Source organism: Gasterosteus aculeatus, chromosome X (genome assembly GCF_964276395.1).
Source record: "Gasterosteus aculeatus chromosome X, fGasAcu3.hap1.1, whole genome shotgun sequence".
Lineage (NCBI taxonomy): Eukaryota > Metazoa > Chordata > Actinopteri > Perciformes > Gasterosteidae > Gasterosteus > Gasterosteus aculeatus.
In genome coordinates, this window is record NC_135698.1 from 8,656,994 (window position 1) to 8,679,240 (window position 22,247).

At 44.5% G+C, this 22,247-nt stretch overlaps 1 protein-coding gene across 3 annotated transcripts in view; it reads right to left on the reverse strand.

Annotated features, from left to right (window-relative positions):
- Nucleotides 1–12,535: 12,535 nt before the first annotated feature.
- Nucleotides 12,536–22,247, reverse strand: part of LOC120809640 (multiple C2 and transmembrane domain-containing protein 2) — a 29,263-nt gene continuing 19,551 nt past the window's right edge. For all 3 annotated transcript variants that reach the window (XM_040163598.2, XM_078082280.1, XM_078082281.1), the window contains 5 exons: nt 21,413–21,454; nt 16,887–16,996; nt 16,675–16,784; nt 15,429–15,526; nt 12,536–13,363 (listed from right to left, as the gene is read on the reverse strand). In XM_040163598.2, the coding sequence (XP_040019532.2) occupies nt 13,304–13,363; nt 15,429–15,526; nt 16,675–16,784; nt 16,887–16,996; nt 21,413–21,454 (420 nt within the window). In that variant the 3' untranslated portion in view covers nt 12,536–13,303. The remainder of the gene's footprint in view (nt 13,364–15,428; nt 15,527–16,674; nt 16,785–16,886; nt 16,997–21,412; nt 21,455–22,247) is intronic.

The following is a 22,247-nucleotide window of genomic DNA, read 5'->3' on the forward strand; positions in this document are numbered from 1 at the left end:
ACCGTGCTTTGAATATGGATGTGAAGGTTAGCGGTAGGCCAAGCCACTTTCTCAACCACCCTTGCTCCAAATGTTGTTCTTCTAGCACCATGGCCCCCCCACTGTCACTAACACCGCCTCACTTTCCCCTTGATTCAATTACACCACCTATCTATTTTCATGCTTGGTCCCTCTGCTGGCATTCGTCAAGTATGTTTGCGTACATGATGCTAGCATGCCTCGTCGTCACAGGGAATAAAACTTTGATTCACACGAATGGAGATTTCTTTGATTGTGAGAAAAGGGTTAACCAGAACCTTATACAGAACCTTAAACAGCTCCTGGATATAACAGTCATACAACCCAATCGTTTAAATGCGTCTTTGAAAAGCTATTAATACAGATCATATATACACGGGGAAATCATGTTTTACTTATATATACATATATTGGTGAAACACGATGGCTTTGTGTCTTGGTGTCATTATCATTTTAAGTACAAGTTTATCATTTTGAATAAATATTACTTCTATAGTTATTTGTTTGATTGTCTTCCAACCTTCAAACTTTTTTCAAAAAATACTTTTTTCATCAAGGGATAAAAAAAAAGTCTCTTTCCTCTCTTTTGTGTATCTTAACAGTTTGCCTGTGATTCTGACAGCTCTACCTGCTTTAATGGTTGCCTCCAGGAGGTGTGAAACAAGGCCTTAACACTTGGCTTTCCACTATGAATGTGTGGTTCTTTTTGTGCTCACAGTTAAAGTTACAATTGGACCATAAAGCGTTTTTTCCCCAACAGACTGCAAAGAAATGGATGGGAGGCAGCTGAGAAATGAACATGTGAGTATCTGTTTCTGTCTAATTAAATCCGCAGAACAGCCTCCAGCCTCCCTCTGCCAAGACTGGATTCAGACAACTTGCAGATACTGCGGCCGCCGTCTGTGGTAGCACACTGCCACCTATTGTTCAAGCTCCTCCCGTCTCCCCCTGAAAGCCTTTGTCTCCCTTCTTCCTTGATTGCTGAAAAGACAAGTTACTTGGTAGCAGATAACTGATGATTGTGACATCAGTCATATGCTGGGATAAAACACTCTTTTAAGATCACATATCTCTTTTGAAGGCTTCTTTATTACTATTTGTACAACACATAGGCTACCTCTAATGGCACAAATCATCTGAGCAGGAGAGTAATGTAACCCGGGCTCTTATGTGTTATCATTGCGAAATGTGTTTTCTTAGTGTGGGATTCTGCAAAGGCCCATTTGTTGTTGTTGCTCTTGAGAACAAAGCAAAAGAAGAAGTGGCAGCTGGAGGAGCAATTTTTGTCCATCAAGGGCTATTGAGGGTTCAATTATTTATCTTGTGAAGTGTTCCAAGGATGTGGTCAGCTCATCAGGGTTATAATGCATGTAGTGAGAGGACATGTGCACGGAGCATCGGGAGGAGGATGTTGTTGTAGACAGAAGAAGAAGAAAAAAAAAAAGAAGTCAGCCACGGCTTGTTTCCAGATACTAGCACTCCCACGCTCTCTGCAGCTGATGAGGAGGTCTTTTAGAAACGGACATTGTTCGTGTATCTGCTGGTGAGGGGGACAAAAACTGTGAATGCTCAACACTCAACAAACTTAAACTGACGATAACAAGAAGAGTTAGGAGAGAACAAGTTCATTCCTGTTTTAAAAAGATGTGTTGCAAGTGTAAAAAGGAAAAAACTTGAGGTCAAGCCTGCCGGCCACTCTAAATATATAAGAGACCATGATGGTATTTTAAATTGTTTACTGCACATTTTCTAATAGTTATATTAAATTCTCTATATATAGAGAGAGTGGACCCACAGACAATGTCCTAAGTATTTATTTTAGTTTTTCTTTGTTGGAATGATTGACAATTTGTTATTTTTGATTGGGTCGTATATAAATACAATGTTTTGTTTTTGTTTTTCATAATTTTTACAATCCACACACTATATAGTTAATAGTGGAATACTAAACAAGCAGCATGAGAGGGAAAATCCCTGCTAGCACTCCACAGAGAACGTCCTCTTTACACACTACGTGACCAGAATGTTTAAAAACCAACCAACCAACGTTTCAATTCTTTGACATACTTGATCTGACCGGCTGGACCAGAGTGAATATATTTCCACCCGTAGGTTGCAACTACTGCAAACCTGTTCTTCATTCAACTCATCACAGGATAATGAATCATCTCCTAAAGGACCAAGGACCCTTTGGCCAGAATATTACTAAAAAAGATACATACATAACAGTTGATGAAGAAGGTTTGGGAGGAGAATGTATTATCTTCATAAAGAATGTCAGAAGATGACATCATTGACTTTTGGTCTATCTGTAGCAATAACTAAAGAATAGCACATCACAAGCACATATCATGATTTTTTATTGTATATGTTTCTTTCTGCGATCAATTCTGGGTGTCAGACTATACTGTCCGTCTTTGAGTTCTGAATAAACAAACCCTCTCTCACAAAGCTTACAATTTACCAACATTTCAAATGAAAGGAGTTCTAATTTTTCATTCCGAGGCTCATCAATGCACGAGACCTTCTGGCCCTTCGCGTCAAGCAAAGACAAAGGCCGCTTCCAGCCATCGAGCTCGGCTTCGTGCTGCACTCTTTTTCGACACAAAGGGACTTGCATAAACACTAGAGAAGTTACATGAAGTTATCACAGTGCATTGGCAGATAGATATAGTAGGAGTAAGATCCAGTGAATTTTAAGGGACTGTTAAAACAGCACCTGGGGCAAAATCCCTCACTAGTTTATCCTCCCAAAAAATGGATCGCTTTCCCAGTTGCTAATGTCCATCCATTTCTCCCAGTCAAATGGACTCTGGAGAAGTGACTGATTTTACACTGAACTCAATAATCCAAAGCCTGTGCAGCGTAAGTCATGGAGCTCCACTGTGCGTATGTTAACACCATTAAATCACCTCAAATGTCTACATGATTCAATCTTTTTCACAGTGGACGTCGACTGAATTGAATTTCCCCAAAGTGGCTGTCCATTTCCTGTCTCTGTGTGACGAGTGGCTATGGTTGCTGGGGAATTCAGAAACACTCTCCCATTCACTTAACTTCCAAATCACATTTAGCGCAAAGCAAGAGGCTGCCCATCTTTCAACAACATAAAAAAAAAAACATTACATGAAAATCTAAAAATGCATGAGTTAAACATATCCTGTTTTTTTTTCTTTTATCAAAAAAATGTAATTATTTTTTACAGTACGTAAATATTTGGAAGGGATTAAGACTCTGTTTGATTTCTGCAAGGTTATCTTTTCTATTTCTCCACAGTGGAGCGTATCAGTGCCTAAATTCTGCCATTGCAGCCAGATGAGGCCCTGGCCTTGTACAAGCCTGTCAGTGGGACTCTATAGCACAGCGGCTCTTAGTGGCCGTGACTCCGTGACCTGCTTTCCTGCTTCGTAGTGAATAGCTGCTGGCAACTGTCTCCAGTCTGTCTACTAGATGAGGGGTAAGTTTAAAGAGATACAGAGTATTTTTGCCTTGATAATGTTATTAAACTACATGCTATGTCTGAACGGTTCTGCACAGTTTGACAATACCCCTAAAGGTAAGGCATCCAAATAACAAAAATGGAGTCCTCTTCTGGGTTCCTCAAATGATATGTACAGCTCCACTACTCTCCATGCAAATGCTCAGCAGGAATGAAAAAAAAATACAGAGAACATTTATGTGTATATTTTGCATTAAAACCAAGTCATTTTTTATCAGTTACCAACAAACCTAACTTAACAATCATTGTTAAAGAATATACACATTGTACTCCTAAATGACCTCCATATTCCCAATAGCTTTTATCAAAAGTCCGAGACATTTGCACTGTTTATATTTCTGTAAAATAATTGAGCCTCAAAACTTTGAGCTCTCTAATCGATTATCTTAATTGTAAAGATAAAAACCTTCCACCGTGGATGCCGCTGCAGACAGCTTGAGACAGACGATGCACTTGTAGGCTGGGGAACACTGATTCCCTCAGCCAGACTGGGCCTGTTTGCTACCTGCTTAATCCCCAGCATTTGAAAACTGTGTTTGGAATAAACGGGCTGAAGGGAATAGAGCACCTAAGTGGAGAGCTCTGCCTGCTTGATTGGCAGGTCTTGTCAGTACGTCTCTTCCAGTAAGAGGCACCTGCCTCGGCCCTAGTGGGATCCCCGCTCTAAAGTGAAGTGCAAAGGCATTGTCTTAATTATTCCCCTCCCCGACCTGCCCCCCCCCTCCAACCTCATCTCAAGAGGAAGAGGAGGTGGAGGAAAAAAAAAACACAATTAACGGTAAGCGTTTAGGGGAGAGAGATTATTTACTGGGGCCCGTCCAGTGGAGGCAGACGCTCAGTGGTCCTCAGAGACACGCATGTCCATCAGCTTGGGGAAGCCAAGCGATCCAGTTTTAAGTAGCAATGTTTCAGGCGGTCAGTGCAAACCGGTAGCGTGCATCATCCAATAATATCGTTTCTTTCAAGCGCTGTTCAGTCTTTTAAGGGTAACGCCATGCAACATGCAAGATCAGTGATGCAGCCTAAAGAGCCGGAGTCCAAAACCAGTTGTTGGTCTGTACACTGTGCGATGGAACAAGGGGATTCTCACCGAGACAACAAGAAGACATGCAAGGATGTGACAGTAGATTCCAGTACTCACTATGGAATGCAGACTCCACTGCGGACCCTCCAGGCTGGGCAGAAAGAGAGATTGCTGTAATTCAAAGAAGAGGACTTTACTTTGAGAAAGGCAAACCAAATGAGAGTCTGGGCCTCGGGTCTCCGGGTCAGCTAGCAGGTGGGAATGAGATGAAGCGGAGCGGGAGCCGGAGGGGAAGATGGGGGGGGGGGCAGTGCAGGATGGCAGAGTGAGGACGTCACATCTGGGCTGAATTAGGAAAGTAATACGGCGGGCCCAGAAAAGTGTTTGAGGATCTGGGAGGCAGATCTCCTTTCCTTAGGAACAGCAGGTTAGTATGTCAGCAGGGGGTCCAGATGTGAATGATTAGAGGTGGCCTTTGAGGAGCAGGTGCCTCTTCTGCCTCTGATGCTGATAGCACCGAATGGGCCGTCATTAATCTTACATTGTCATAAGGCGTTTAAACAGACGATGCTTTATGAGCTTGTCAAATTCCACCTTGTATGCGGTTGGTTTCAAATGGAGAATTTTCTGCACACGGGCCATTATGAAGCGGCGCTTCGTTGCGGTCAACATGCGAAGTTTAAACTTGAAATTTGATGCAGGAAAACGGGGCCTCTTTATCATTGCAAGTGGATTACCTCACCGTTAGATTACGCCCTGGCAGAATTTGTGAACACGTTATTTGACGACACCCCAAAAACAAAGTAGCTTGGCCAGCGAGTTCAGTTCGTCGCCCGACCGGTTGCTGCCAACTACATGAAACTGAAGACACGTCCGCTGACAAAATCCTTTACGAAGCCGAGAGAAACAACAGCGTCTTCTCAATACTCTGGTAATTCCCCCCGAGGCTCCATCACACTCACTGTCTCTCTCCGCTCGCCCAACCCGCCCGCTCTGCATAGCAGGGACAGACACATTTGAGAATTGATTCAGCGCTACATTAAGTAATCTAGTAATCATTTACACCAACTGTTTTTTTTTGGAGAAACAGAAGCATATTTAACAGGCATTAATGTCACTATGAGGAGAAGGGGAGCGGGTTTGGGTGCTACCCGACTTGGACGGCGCCGCGTTGGTTGTTTCGCTCTCAAGTTACCTCCTCGAGCGGCACAATGAAGTGGAAGATCTCCCTCTTTTTTTTCACGCCACCATTTCCGCCCCATTTCTTTGGATTTCATTGTTATCCCTATCTGTAAAACAATGCAGTTAGTCATGAGAACCCAAAAGAGCGAAGAACGCATCTGCTGGCAGGCGAGTGGGAAGAGCAGCTGCATGAGAACTACAGTGTAGGTGTTTGTCAACATAAAAGGCTCCAGACAGAAAGGAGATGCTCTTTTACAATGTTAGTGCCGCAGCGCAGAACTCTTTCGTTATTTATTCCACCTCATTATTGTATGAGTTTCCACTTCATCTACATTCATACCTGCAGTAGGGGGCATTTTATTTTGCTAATTTAAAACAAAAGGTTCTACAAACACACCTTTCTGTGTTGTCTGTAAAGGCTGAAGTGCTTTGATACGAATTGTAAGGTCTGTAGCTGTGAGCTGTCTTAAACCTTAAACCTTGGACAAAGACAAGGAGATGGAAAAGAAATCTGAGCCAAAGGCAGTCTAGTTTGAACAGCTTTATAGACTCGCCTCAAGTGCGTTGTGCAGATTTTGGGTGCAAAAGAAGGAAAGTGGTTGTTCTCCCCTGAAAAATGGTTATTGCTTACAGCAAAACAGGGTTGTGTTTTTGTTGAATGCTTGGAGTGAAAGACATTTTGGATGGATGTTCTCATTCTGAGGAAAGAATTTGACAGAATCACCTTTTGAATGTTACAAGGTTAAAAACCTTTTGCAGAATTTATAAAGATGAAGGCAAATGTGAAAAGGTATGTGTACACTAAAATATCACATTTTAAAATTGCAAATTAATGGAGACGTTTATATTGACCTCACATAAAAAAAAATTTGGGGGGGGGTAATTTTCTAAAGAAGTACAAATAAACTTTGAAACTAAACTCATCTGTTTCAGCCGCCCAAAACTTTGGCGTGAGTGAAGCGCAGTCTCCTCCCCTCGCCGAGTCCGGGATGGGAGGCTGCAGATGAGCAATGATTTACAAACCATAAGTAGAGGAATGAAGAAATCAATAAATCAGTAGATATTTGTGAGGCAACCTTATTTCTTTATTTACCTGTTTTTTTTTATTTTTTTTATTTGTTTTCAGCTCTCCAAGGCAGGAGCAGGAATCCCAAATTATCCAGGGGGTTAGGGGGGGCAGTGCCCCTGAGCCCCGAGCCCCATAGCGGAAGGTAACGTATTCAATGGCCTGGGGCGGGTGGAGGAGGAGAGCGGCCCTGCTGCATACTGATGGCAGGGAGAGGAGCCAGTAATTGGAGCTGCAGAGGAGAGGGGAGAAGAGGGCAAGCACTGGGAGATGATGGCTTTGTTTTCTCTCTTCCTGTCTGTACCGCTCAAACTCCTCCCCCCAAACCCCCCCTCACAGACCTCGCTCTCCCTCACACTCACTAAGTACAGATATGGAGAAATTGAATAGACATACTTGCTAATTGGTCTTGCTGCTTGCTTAAAGGACCGTGGACATTCTTTTTTATTTGCCCATTGAAACTAATAAACTGTCTGTCTGTGTGTGTGACTGTGCGTGTGTGTGTGTGTGTGTGTGTGTGTGTTCAAGGAGCACATGAAGCACTGTGAGCTTGTTCTGGAGAAAAGCAGAAGGTGTGAAGAAGCGCTATGACGGTGGGTTTGAGAACAGTTGTTATTGTTATCAAGACAGAAAAAGAGGCCGCTTGCTGAAACAAGCATGTCCTCTAACACAGAGTGTCTGTATTACCTTATCAAAGCTTGACTAGATCATTTACTGCTTCACTTTCCTCTCGTGGTTAAACACATGCATCTCCTCCATGGACGCAAATGCAACCCCAGCGTGCTGCCTGTATATGATGTAGATTGGTAAATACTATTTTAATCATAGCACATCAAAGTTAATTAAGGAAATTACTTTGACAAACGGTTTGAAGCTGGTGTAATAGCTCGAGCCAACTTGGCAATCAGGCCTTATGGTGGTGCTGCCTCATGTGGGTGAGGAACGCTGAATAGGCTGTTACATACATTACAGAGCAGCGCTATCAAATCAGCCAGGAGAGAATCTGTAGCCTAAATACCTCCGACGCTGGCGCGTTGTCCCCCCGGCGTCCTCTGTTGACACAGTTAAACGGTATGAAATATAATGCACCGAAAGAAGGATGGAGGCGGCGGCGGCATGTTGGAGCCGCCGCTGTTGGCCAGTCTGACCTTCACAGGTTGAAGTCCACGGGTTCACAAGGACGCAAGCAAGTGCAGCTTTCATTTCCCGTCAAAGAAGAGCGCCGAGATGGTTTTCTAAGGCATCAGTCGCCGGCTAATTGGGCCCCGGTGGGTGACACTGCAGCAGCATGAATAAAACAAACACAGTTGTGGTGTTTCTGCCACTGGACTCTTTAAACCTTCATCATAGAGCAAGCGGTTCCGATGAAACAGCCGGCCTAATTACTCTGGTACGGGGCTGTTATCTATCCTGCCTCGCTGTAATTGATCCTCTTTTTTTCCTCCTGCATGCATTTATGTTTTTAATCAGAAATGAGAGCATGCATTGCCTGGCAGCCTGAAGACCTTGTATGAGCCGATAATTAGCCGCTCTGGTTAATGGGCCTAGCCGTGCTCGTGTGCTACACGACTCTCTGGTGTCATAATGTGGCAGAGCTTGGAGGAGATTGTGCTCAGGGGTGAAACACATGTGATTAGTCTCCTCACTTCACCACAGCCCTCTTCACACCCGAGGTTCGCAGCCGGCACCACAAACCTCTGGTGTAGTAAATGACATATCCCTAAACCACGCTCACTAATCAGATCAGCTCTGTGTGAACCTCTGACTGATGCACGACCAGTGTTTAAGCGTCTTTCCTCATTCTCTTGAATGGAACAGGGATGCCGGAACACACAAGTAGTGTCAATGTAGTTTCCACGTATGAGGAGTTATAGGTCATGTGTGCCAAATGAAACAAATGTAGCCTCTTTATGTGTTTGTATAGCAGGGATGTGTGCTCATTTGGATAAATACAAGACTTGACCTTGGCTGTAAATTATAATAATAATAATAAAACACTTAAGAGTCTCTTGCTTCTTTTAAAGTCACATTGGATCAAAATACCTAGATTGCCGTGCTGTGCATTCTTCATTCTGCTGGGTTTGTTTAAATGTTATTCAGCCAGCGGCTCCTTCCTTGGGAAGAGATATCCATATTCATTCAGAACCTATAGAATGTGTCAAATAGAGGTGTCCTAATTGTGTCCTTGATGAAAGGCTATTAATATTGAACACTTTCACATTCACCGCGTGCCAGCGTGGAGGAAATGTGTTTTCCACTTCTTTCAGTGAGAGAAAAAGCGGATCACTTCATATCTCTAATGATACCTGATTCCCCAGGGGCAGGTAGTGAGACTGGCTGTGGCTTTAGCAGATTCATCAAACAATATACGGTGCTCTTTCCTCAGGGGGCTGAGAGTCACATTGCCTTATATCTCTGTTAATTAGAATGAAATATGCAGTTCAATCATTCTTTGTATTGTGTCCTGACACACGTGCTGGTGATAACTATAGAGCGCTGATGTAACACCAGACGTTCAACACTGTATTTCCTCTCCTATTTTCAGCGCCTCCTCAGTTATTTTCTCCAGCAAGTGTTTACCTTTACCATAACGAAGTAAGCTCATACCACACAGAGGCAACAAACAAAAGAGCATTTAGCGGTGTGAAGGTTGTCGTAGTTCTCATGATCGTGGCAGTAGCTGGCCTGATTGGCCAGGTTTGTTCCCGTGTGACACTGTTTTTCAGGCAGGCAGTAGGTGTCTTGTGGGCAGTGTGAGTCCTGACAGCCTCTGATCTGGGAACAGCAACTGTCAGGTCTGCACCTGTAACACTGGGACCTTCTGCCCCCCCCCCCTCCCACAACGCAGGGTTGCGCTCAGACATGCTTTGCATCTCCCATGGCCTCATTGGCCCAAGCAGTACTCACGAGACCGGGCATGATCCCAGCTGTTGTCTTCGTTTTAATGCACTCTGAATAATATTAAAGCAGAATCAGTTGAATGTATTAATGCAGCGTGGCCCTCAGAGAGATGCTTTTAAAGGCCAATGATTTAATTTCAGCTCTTTAAAGGCCAACTTCCATTCTTGATGGTATGAAGAATTATGGCTTCTGCCATGTCTTAACACCACTGAGTACAGTTGGCCGCAAAATGAATCATTATTAAACCAGAGCTACTGAAAACAGCGGCTATTAGCGAGGGTTTTTCTCTCTGTTGTTATCTCAGTCAGATTTCCTCCCTTATTCCCAGAGACAACATCAATCGTGGTTACCATGATTTATACATCCTATCATCGGAAGAGACTAAAGCAATGTGCCGAATGGTTAAGTCACAATCTGGAACGAGCAGCCAAATGCAGGCAGGCGCATCGTTTTAAAAGCTCCCCATGCAGCCTCCTCAGGTAGATGTGCTCACATAGGAACAACAATCTCACTGCAGCAAACTCCCGTCTGTTCCGTCATTCGGACTGTGTTTCCATGGAGTCGATGCCCTGGCGGACTCAGTCTTTATTGATGTCGAGGTCCTGTCTGGAGGCGGACCGTAACCTGTGCGCCCTTTAATTTAGGCCAGTTGGGAGCACAGCCACTGATCTCGCTCACGTGACCCGCTTCTCGTGTGGTGCAAACAGACCGAGCATAAGCCAAAACGCATGCATAAGAGCTTCAACATATGTCAGTCAAGCATGAGGCCTGCTTTTCTGACTTTGTCCTACTGTGCAAATAATGTCTCTCGGAGAGGAGGTCAGCACTGCACATGTAACAATCGCTAAAGAGGTGGTAAGAATAGTGGCTTATTCAAATGAGTTTCGCATCTCCTCGTAAAGCAGCACAGAACTGCGACAAAGAGAAAGGCTGCAGTGTTGTATCTCTCTCTCTCTCTCTCTCTCTCTGCACTTGGTAGTTTGACGCCCGCTCCGGGGCTGAACATCAGAGGAGCGGCTGCTGGAAAAACAGGTTGTATGGGTCCTTGCACACAGCCAGCCTGTGGTGCTGCCTGAAGGACTGCCATGGAAACAAGGAGTGTGACAGGCTCTGGGGGGGATCCGCCACAGCTGCAGGCACTTCCTTTTTGACAGCCTGATGAAGACATCACTGCCATAGCATGCACAACAACAACAACTAGTCTAAAAAAATGAAAAAGAAATGTTATCAGACTCAGGCTCAAATGTTCATTAGCAAGCTTGTAGAACATCCAGGGATTTTCCCCACTGCATGCGGGGACCATATTGCACGGTGACTTTCTCTGCTGAGATTTGTACCCCTCCCAGGAGAAAAAGACGTTGATGAATAATTCCTTAAATATCATTACACCCGTCTCTAAAAAACATATGTGTGTGTGTGTGTGTGTGTGTGTTTGAGTAGGTAGCAGAAGTGTGCTTTGGTGCATGCAGAGCCGAATCAACAATTGTTGTAACCCTGTCAAACTCTCCTGTATGATCCGCTGAATATGAATGAACATCCAAGCCCGTGACCCTCAGGTCCACACAACCAACGGCGTGACAGCTTGAAGGCAGGCAACCGTACTCTCCCGTACGACCTCTCGCGATAACCCTTGCAGCGTTTCCCTCAATGACATGTCTGACATTAGATGTCCCGATGCTGCAATTTCAATGTTTGGTAAAATGTCGGTTATAAGTTCCCTGGGAATATTGCTTAATTGCTTTCAACTCTTGGGGACACTTCATCGGCTCTTCCCAGCGATCTCCTCCTTGCACAAACCACCGCTCCCCTCCCCGGCTTCGCCCCCCCCCGCCCAGCACAGTCAAAACCAGTCCCCGAGCCCCGGCGAGCCAGAATTTACGAGGGGTTTCAGCCAGTGTGTGGGATTTAGCTCGTCAGAAGCTCAGGGTCACCTCCACACCCTCTCACTTTGAAATGGACCCCTGGTGGCAGATCCTGGGAGAGTCCAGTGATGTCTCTATCAGGCTGTCAAAAGAGATAGCCCGGGGCTTCACCAGGTCCCCCTGAGCCAATCAAACTCCTCACAAAGCACAGATGGATGCTCTTTCACCAGAGATGAGGGGAGGGGGGGGGGCAGCCACGATGCTCAGTCCCCCAATCAGAACAAACTCCCACCGGTGGGGTCCAAGACTCTAGCTCTAGCAACTTTGGTTGCTAATTTGAATACTTAAAAAAACAGAGAGCGGTTTCCATTCGTCTGCTATCAGAGAGATAAAAAGACGATAAAGGAGAAAACATTTTTTAGCATGTTTAACTTCCTCTTATGTAGAATACTGCAGCTAATTTATCTTCTCTCAGAAAGGCATTCGTGGGAGTATAAAAAAAAATCAACTGTTTTGAAAAACAAAAATCCAAGTGTCTAGAATTTTTTTTTCATGTAAACTAAATATGGAAAAGAAAAATGATTTACTACACGTTCTTCTTGGAAAACGTATCGTTGGGAGACAGACAAAGTGAGTATGTGTGTGTTTGTAACCATTGGATGGGCCAGGTGATTTTAGTGGAAATGTAAAGCACTTAGTGCCGAGGATGGAGAGAGTACTCTGTGAGATGAGCTCTTTCTCTCTCATCTGGACCCTGTTATTGTGAGAAGGCAACAAAGCAATGCATTAGGAAGCACACTGGAGCTCCACAGCTTTGATGTGAGCTCGGTAACCAAGGCACAGCGGTGGCCGGTGTGTGAGCTCTGTTCCAATGGCTGTGTTGTGTAATCAGATGTGTTTACTGTGTATTCAAGTAAAGAAGTGGTGTAATCCATCCTCACTAGAGTGCAGATATTGAAAAAATACGAGCAAAAAACAAGGGCTCAAACTGATCCAGATTCTTTATTCAGGATTCCTGCAAATTCTCCATTTGATGAAGCAGACAAGATACTGAGTCTGAATTAATACAGTAACATGAGTCAGGTGGAAAAAAAACCCAAACAAATGCAGTACATAAATATATATTTATAGCAATGCTGACCGAATTATATTATATACACTTTAAATCCATAGCACAAAAGGAATAGCACTCAGAACTCTGTCCTATTATATTAAATGTGCAAGAAAACCAACCAACCAATTTTTTTGGTTATAACTTAAGAATCTATTGCGATATATATGACCTTTTGATCTTTAATAATAAAAATACTTGACTGAAGATAAAACTATTTCCGTGATTTGATTTCCATAAATGGCTGAGCCTGTATTAACTTAACTGGACATCTGAAAGTAAAAAAATAAAACTGGAAGTTAAGGTAAGCCAGACCCGACGATTTCCATTCCTTTTCTAAGTGATATCCAAAGATGAAGGCTGAGTCTTGCGGCGAGCGCTGTCTTTTCTTTACCTCCAGGCTTGTGATTGACAGCGCCATGTGCTGCCCTCCTTGCTGCTGCAGTTCACAGCCTCTGTCAGGGGGGGGGGGGGAGCGCAAACACACAGGCCACAGAGCGGCTGGCCGCCCCTCAGCAGCAGGGGGGCCGAGAGCGAGGATGGGGCGGGTCATGGGGCCATGCTGGCAGCGGAGCATTGTTGTCAGGTGGACTGCGTGGTGGAGTAAAAAAAAGGAGACCAGCCTTTCATCCACCGACGCTTACCTTCTCCTCCGCGGCTGGCTCTGGCTGGCGGGCGCCCTGAGAGCGCTGCGCTGCACCTGTAAAAACAAACAGGAGTTTGGTCGGAGGCAGGTAATCCGAGCTCAGCGGAGCGCGCGGTAATGGCTCCCTGGAGGGGGGCCGGTGCAGGGGGAAAGCCAGGCGGGCTCGGCTGTAATGAATCATTTTTTAAACACAGGAGCAGAGGGGATTAATCACAGGGAGGAAGGATTTGAAGAGTCAAGGGTTCCGTACCAGCGTACCCCCCCCCCATTCTGCACCACAGTCACAATATTAGAAACAGAAATCAACTGCTGGCATGACCTGCCAGGCCAGTGAGGGAGTTGCAAACTGCATAATCATTCACTTCCAGTGAAAGAAAACTTTAATGCCCGAGAACAGTGCTGCGTAAAGCCGCTGCTGTTTAAGAAAACCAACATCAGTTGACGTGGAACTTTCTCCGCGGCTCTTCAGCCCCTTGGTATGACTTGGATTTTCTTGACCTTGAAATATGACATCTGAACTTTGCTAATCTATAAATGTGTGTTTTCCTGGGAATGCCTCCATGTTTAAATGGACAAACAAAATGAATGTATGTTGTAAAAACAGATTCTCTGACATGAAATATTTTTTATTCACTGTCCATTTCCACCCCCCATAATCCAAACAGCACTCATTACAGGTTAAAACTGAAAAGGAGAAGAACTGGAGTTTGAAAAGTTGCTTTTGAAGCATGCTAGCTGAGCTGCAACAATACGGTGAATCTGTTGACTAGAAGTATATGCTAATTAGTTGGTCTCCATTATTAGAATGGGAGATGGAATGTGGGAACAAAGTGACTGCCTCATGCATCAGAACATGAAACTGTCCTCAGAACTGACAGATGCTTCTTATTTCGGGACAGACACATTGTTGTCAGAAGTCCCCGTTTGAGGCCGACTTTGTAGATGTGCAGAGGCACTAATTGCCAAGTCACATTTGCAAGAAAGACAGGAGTCAATTTTCAGCCTTTTGTGGTGTTTTTGTTGCCACACCTATCTGAGGATTGAAGTTCTAAGTCAACAAAAACAAAATGTGTGGTCTATTGTTTTGGGTCTCCTGTGTATATGATGTTAAGGTTATTTTTCACAGGACATAATGAAACGTGCTTATGATGAATCTTACGGGTGTTTTGTTTTTTATGATTTGGAGCTATTTTCGAGATGTAGTTTCTCCTTTAAACCAGGCTAAAAAGTATTGTTTCCGTGAGATTTAAAAGTGAGTCATTTTCAAAGCTCAAACATTGTATCCCAATGGGAAAGAAGACACACAAAGGATCCTGAATCAAAATGTATTCAGCACCTTGTTTTGCCAACTCAGTCAGCCAAATCTCAAACAACACAGGCTCCCTCCAACATCACAGGGGCGTGTGCAACGGCTTGCTGCGGGACGACATCAAGGATGCAGCAGAGGAACAGACCGGGGTGAGAGTGTCTTTCTAGATCCAGACTGTCAGGATTTCTTGCTGAATTCAGTCTGGCGAGGTACCTGGGAGATGAAGGCACCGTTGTGGCACTTCATTTCCTGGCTGAGCAGAACTCTGAGTCAGAGCGCCGAGCTCTCGCCCGCCGCCACTTACCAGACCCTGACAGCTCCGCTCAGCTCTGTGATGTAAAATGCAAATGGCACATCAGCCACGGCTAATATGTAATCACATATGGCACCCAGCAAGACGACTGGGGCTCGCGACTACATTAATTGACTCCGCCACCCTGAAGTGACGGAGGCCGCGTCAGAGTTCCGGGGGCTGACTCGTCAGGAGTCGTCTGCCAGCCCTCGGCCAGTCAGCGACTTTAATGTCACGCCGCTTCAATCGGTCGGACAAAATTGCTAATAACGGATGAGGCTGCGGCGATATTGCTGAGGACTGGATCTGAGCATCTCCTCACTCGGGCTATATGGCAACTACACGGCGCCGCGCTGAGGAATAATTGGGCCGGGGCTCCTTTAAAGGTGAGAGTCCATTAATAATCAAACAAAGCCAGAGGATACATTTCTGCAACACTTGGGAATTCTGGTACAGCAAATAATGCAGACGTCTACGGGGAATTCTTTCCCTATCTGTATGTAAAATTGGACCCTTACCTTTTGAACATCAGAAGGCACCCTCTTGAGGAAATCCAGGATTTCATTATTGTCGATAGCGTATGGGTTGCGCAGCTTCTTGGTAAATTTGTTAACGCCTGTGAAAACAAGAAGACATTAATAAATAAAGGTGTCATACCAACCAGCATACTTTACAGGGCACAAAGTGAAATAATAGAAAGAGTTGTCTAACCCCATCTGGGGTCTCTACAGTATAGAGTTCCCACCGGTATATCGGTAACTTCATTATATGATGCGGTTTCAATTGATTCCCTTTAGCCGGAATGAATTCAAGCCAGGCCGAGGAGATGGAGAGAAGCTGAAGCAATACGTAATCAATTAAAGCAGATGAATAACGATAGGTGAATGATTTGAAAATAAGTCCCGGTCATCTATTAAAAAAAAAAAACTTTTCCTCACTTTTGTTTGCTTCAACTTGATCCTTTCCAGCGTATCTATATTTACTTTGCTGCATGGCTGCATACCACGGGGGGAAAAAACAAAGGAAAAAAAACAACAATACATCTGGGGGCCTGTAATGGGACCATTATATTCTCAGCTTGGTACTGCCTGTACCTCAACATGCAGACAAAGGACCTAAGGACTTAAATATGTGCGCGCAACTTGAAAGGCTTGCCTTGCAACCACAGAGATGGGGGTTAACTGGGGAGGCAGAGGAATGTCTAAGACTGTGTGTTTTTTGTTTGATATGATGGTTTTTTTGGTATTGATTGTGTTGAAGGCAGCGTGGAAGTACAGCGGTTGTGGGCTTTCAGCTGGAGGAGGAGAGCCTGTTAAGGGCAGCACATCTCCCTGACCACTGAGATGACTGTCTGTTCTGTACGACTACAGCGGATAATGAGAGGCTAGACCAGAAGCCCACAGACTGCCCAAGGACATCATGTATTATATACGGCTTGCTACTCTATCTCTGCTTTGTTTTCACACAAACCTTGGGCCTCGCCTCTGCAGCAGCCCACACTGAGCGGCGCAAAACCTCGGCCGCTGTCTGAGCTCTGTGCCTCTGCAGAGGTGCAGGCACGGCAGGGCTCTTAAACTACTGTGCACGTTTAAATCGTGGATATTCCGCTGTGGATAGAACCATTGTGTTTAACACCACAATGGCATGGGCGTTGGTCTATTATGCTGTGTTGGTATCCGCACAATATAGTTTTTATTGCACAATTACTGTCACTTCTTTTCTGTAGCATTTGGAGAAAGTGTGTTTGTTAGATGGAGAACTTACCCCATATCAGCACAATGTATCGCAGTGGGATGAAATACAGCAGCGCAGTTGCCACAAACAGCACCAAGCAGCAGAGGCACGACAAAAAAGGGACGGACCAGTTGAAGATGCTATAAAAGAAATATTGTGTCAGATTAATTTGAAGCGCTATAAAAAAAAATGATGATAGTTAATATAATTCTGTGGGGATGAACTTAAAATGGTCAAATTACTTCTTGATCCGCTCTCCGATGTTTGCAATTTCCTCCAAAACGTTCTGGACAACCAGCACTACTTCCTGCACCATATATATCTTATCCATCAAACCCTTTTTCCCGGGTTCCTAAAAAAAGAAACAACAACAAAGAAATGCACAGACACTGATGAGGTACGCTGCATGTCAATTGTTGCCCAGCGTAGACAAAGAGCAGTTTATCTCTACCGTGCGATTATGTGTGATTTATCTATTGAATGGCCCGTAATGAGCAAACACTGCACAGCTTCAGAATATGCTTTAGGAGATGAGACGGACTCGGTGCTCTGAAGCGGTTGTGTGGATGGCTGAGAGATTTCAGCTTTTGTCCACCACACACACACACACACACACACACACACACACACACACACACACACACACACACACACACACACACACAATAGAGCTGTTGCACAAGTGCGCCACAATCAAGACGCCGGTAGATGAAAAGTACACAAAATGCACAAAATGGCCTTCCGCAATCAGCCGGAATGGACGACCACGAGTGCAGGGGCTTCGCGACTTAGGAAAGGGAGAAGTTTGAACATGTTTTTGCAAATCTGTCAGGTTTCGCCTTGGTGACCCACTCCAACACGTTCTCCGATTTGAGAAAAGCACTCGTTTCACTCCTTTCACTGGCGCGATTCTTATCTATTGTCTACGCGTCTACAAACACCGCACATAAAGTACAATTTGCTTTTTAATGCACTGATATAATATTGACTGGTTCTAGCAGAGGAATGAATCAACATGTGAGGGGGTTGGAGTGGTCTCAAAAAAAAAAAAAAAAATGAAATGTCATCCCATCGGGGCTAGAAATAACAACTGGTGTGAAGCAACTGGAGATAACACAAGTAACACAAGCTAAAGGGAGCGGAGAAGCCTCACATCAAAAGGAGGAAATAATGACAGGAATGATGACAGAGGAGGAAGAAGGGATGAGCGTGTTGGAGTGGGTGGGCGGTCCGATGGACCCTAGCAGGATGTCTATATGTTTACGTTACAAGCCACGGCCCGTGTGCACTGACAGGCAAGATGCCTCCATCAGAGCTTCATGAGCGAGCCCCCGGGAGCACGCGGTCTGCCAGCACGTAGGGACTTCCCACTGTCGGGCTCGCTCTTCTCCACTAAAGGCGCAGGAAGAGAGCAATTCCCACACTAGCGAGTCCCCCCCCCCCACTAGGCCCGGGTCTGGTGAGACACTGGGGGCTCGCCACTGTCCAAAAAAGGAAAAACTATACACAAATATGCCTTCTTTGAGATTAACATCTCACGGTCTCGTCGTGGGGAAAGAGGACTATGTGTGTTCATGTTCATGCATTATCCTTCTCCCCTCCACTGGGAGGTGGTGGTGGTGGTGGTGGGGGGGGGCGAGCAAACCATCATGCGTGTCCTTTACTCCACATCAGGTGTTAATTGGGCTGTCTATTCACAGTTTATTTTAAAAGCGTGGAGCAGCGGTGGAGTCTGCTAAAAGCCATTACAATGTGGGCAGTGAGCACCTGATGGATGCAGAGAGCCTCGCATTGACAGATGATATCTCTCTAGATATTAAGCCTCATCAGTTGGGCTCACATTCCTTTCTATTTTTCCATTTAAAGTTGTCTAAGCGAACCAATTATGCAATTTAGAATTCCTACCTAATGAGAGATATGAAGCATTATTTAACTCCACTGGAGACACCAGCAAAGTACTTTTAGCCAGAAATACAGCTCCAGCTAGAGAAAAAAAAGAGGCACCATATTGGCTTTCATTTCTTAAGGAAGAAGATACAAATAGATGTTCTCTGAAGTATGCATCGACCGGCAAAGAATGCTCTCGTGATTATCATTATTCATGTGTTTTAAGATTCTTGAAGTCCGCCATCTCCGTAGCGACCGAATGTGTAGTCCTACATTAATCATTTGATAATATTCTTCATTCTTTGTTCATGTTTCTTTCAGCATGCACATGAGTGAAGAGAAAACAAAACTTAGAAGAAAAAAAATCTCCTTCTGAAATGGAAAGGATGGGTAAAGTGGGGATGAACTAAATGAATCCTAAATGTCTGCTGATTAGAGAAACTGTGTGAAATCATATTCTCATTTCAGATAAAATTGTAAAAAGCTTGCTTTTAAGGTGTGGTAATGGAGAACCAATTTGATCTTTTGCACAAAGGTAAACACACTCTCACAGATGAGGAGTCTGCTTTCAAAGGCTTAAAAAGGCTCATTTTGCATCATTCTAATTAGAATAAACTATGCCAAATTTGAATTCTAAGACGGAATTTATTTTTTCGAGAAAGATAAGAAGTGCATCTAAATGAAAAACACCTGTGTTCCAGGAAAATGATATAACGTGGAGATGAAGAAAGCCAACAACAATTTGCTGAGATAAAACGGAAAGAAGGCTTTAATGTGCTGGCGGGTGTGAGTGAGGTAGCGCCCGTGATCACGACACAAGCAGCCTGTCAGGCCGCTGCGCCCGACGAGCCCCAGCGCTGGCTGCCGGACTATCGGGTGAGAGATGGAGTAACCCCCCCGGCCCAGTGTCTAGCGCGCCCCCCCCCCCCCCCACAACCACCTCCTCCCCTCCACCCCCCTCGAAGTCCCCTGGGCGAGGCACTGGGAGCAAGTCAAACCCATACCAGCTGGGGGGAGGGGGGGAGGGGGTGGGGGCAATGAAAGGGCCGTTTCATCTTCCCTTTGCGTTTCTATCGGAGATCTATGGACTTGTTTTGCCTCTCTGTATCTTTATGTTATGATTAAATACCGCCTATCTGCACAATTGATACCTGAGGCCAAAGGGAAGTCACTTTGCCCACACATAATTTGTAAGCAGTCTCCTTCCCTGAGGACAGATTTGTTCACAGTCAGAGAATCTGTTCTGTATTATCCTACTGTAACACCGCCCTGCCTTTCGTCTCTTCTTAACGTCAGGCCTTCTTGCTGCTGTCTGAGGTCTGAATATTTCCTTCCTCATGGGGGAAAAAAACAAAACATATTTGAGTGGTAATCATAACCTTCTCAGAGGGAAAAGCCTTTATTCACATGTTAGAGGGGGGGCGGGGGACTTTGAAGTCATCAAATTTAACACTGATCACTCTTTAACCCCAAACATTTTTAAAGAAGACTTTGATAGGAGGGGTAAAGCTGCACTGCTTGATCAAGCTGCATGATATCACACTCAAGCGACAGCAGGACCATAACAAGACTTTCAAAAAAGCCACTTTAAATTAAAGCTGACAGCTTAAAACAAACATGGGTGACTGCTTAATTAGTAAATGAAAGGAGATATTTCGTTTCCTGCGAGTGTGAAAGGGCTTATGGAAAGTTTGCAAACGCACGCAGCTTATTGAGAGGATCTCGAACCTTTCTAAAGACGCAGCTTTTCTACGTAAATGGTAAACGTTCTACTATACCGTATACGGAGGTTTCAAGGTAAAGACAAACGTAATAATCATTCTATATCGCTGTGATGTCCAATTCAGTGGTAATCCTGTCTGATTCAATATTCATAAACACACAGAAATGTCGGTGTCACTGCCGTTTGTTCAAGCACCAGTTCGCCTGTTCCGAGCAATGAAAGCATGTGCGGCTTTCCCACTTTGTGTGCGCGGACGTATCATGCGAGTTTCATCTGGGAATTAGCACATCCTTTCAGACAGGATTTGGTGGATGTGCCTGTGTTTTTTTTTTTAAAAGAAGCTGGCTTTTTTTTTTTTTTTTATAGCCCCGGGTCATCACAGCAGAATATATTGAGCGCATTATGGATATGAATCCTGGGCCTAGACGCGCAGCACAAGGGTCATCGCTTGGAGGCTTTGCGTTAGCTCCACACTTCATTGCCATAAAGCAATAATACACTTCCCTGTTAGCTCTTCCTTCTTTACAGAAAACAGTGGGATGAGCGTAATTGAATATTGTGTGCTGTGGGGAAGTATAATTTTCAGGCTACTTAAACATTTCCTGTGGTTTTGTTTGTCAAGAGACACGAGAGGGGCGCATTAATAAAAATGATCATTTATGATTTCTCATAAACGAACAAGTGAAAATGACGGATAACCTTTAGGGCAAAGTAAAGTTTACTGCTGTGTTCTACTTTTTTCTTTTCTTCTGGTAGTAAAGGGTCATTCTCTACACAACTAACCCATCAAGAAAAGTATGGAACATAAAAGAAATCTACCGGCTTACCTGTGGCTGTTTAAATGCGATTTATACATTTTCAAAAATATAATCTATTTTACAAAAAGTATTCGTTTGTATAAGAAGACAATTTGTAACTATCCAAGGCAATGCAGAAATTGTTGTGTGTTTGATTTAACCTTGGTTATTCAGTAAGACATATTAGCAGGGTTCAAGCTTCTGATAAGTTGTTTTGTGTCCCTGTGAAATGCTAAAAGTGTTTGTTTTTATTTATCATCCCAAAAGATGTTTTCATGTGTATTGTGAAAACAGAGGAGCGATAACATTCCACCAAAACATATTATCCGATAAAATGTTAGAAAGAGACAAGATAAAATACCTTCTCGTCTTCGTCTTCGTCGTCACCCATGCTCATGTTCACCTGAGAGAAAATAAAGGGTAGAGGGTGATTTCAAACGAACGGGACATGTGGGCACTGGAGCATTTTTAACAAACACCTAGTAATGAAATTTTCTTTGAGTACATTCACCCCTATTGGGAGAGGCTTGTTTCCATAGAGACTGCATCACAGGGGTGACCTCACACAAAAGGGAGAGGTGAAAGAGGGCCTTCCTCACAACAGCACTGTCACACCAAAGCAATCTCATTTCTCCACAACATAAGCGCACAGAAAAACAGAGAGAGAGAGAGAGAGAGAAAACACATTTAATTTGGATGCTGTTGCCTAGATCACTTTATATCAAGTCATCCCTGACCCCAATGTGTTGCACGCTATGACATTGCCTGGGAACAGAGCGGTGTCACTGCCAGCCAGAGGGTCACAGAGGGGTGGCAGTGTCTCAACACTGGATACGAGGGCGAGCCCGGGCCTTAACATTGCCCAGGGACGGCATCTTTGCCAGCAGCCGTTAAAACACAAATCACTGGGGCCGGGGATGTTGCTTCGGGGAGGGCGTGCGAGAAGGCCCGGCCCTCGGCTGGCCGGTGAGAAGGCTTCACAACGCAGTGAAACGAACGTGGTGTCTGTTAACCTTCACAGACACGGGCAGGGCAAACGTCCTTTTCATAACAGTAGAAAGAGGGGAGATGGTGGCATGTTGTGGAGAGAACTACAGCCCTGCATTCACAGAGGTGACAATACTAAAATCAACAGACTATAACTTATATGCACATTTACAGGGGATTAGATTTTAGTCGCTTCTTTGTTCTTGGCG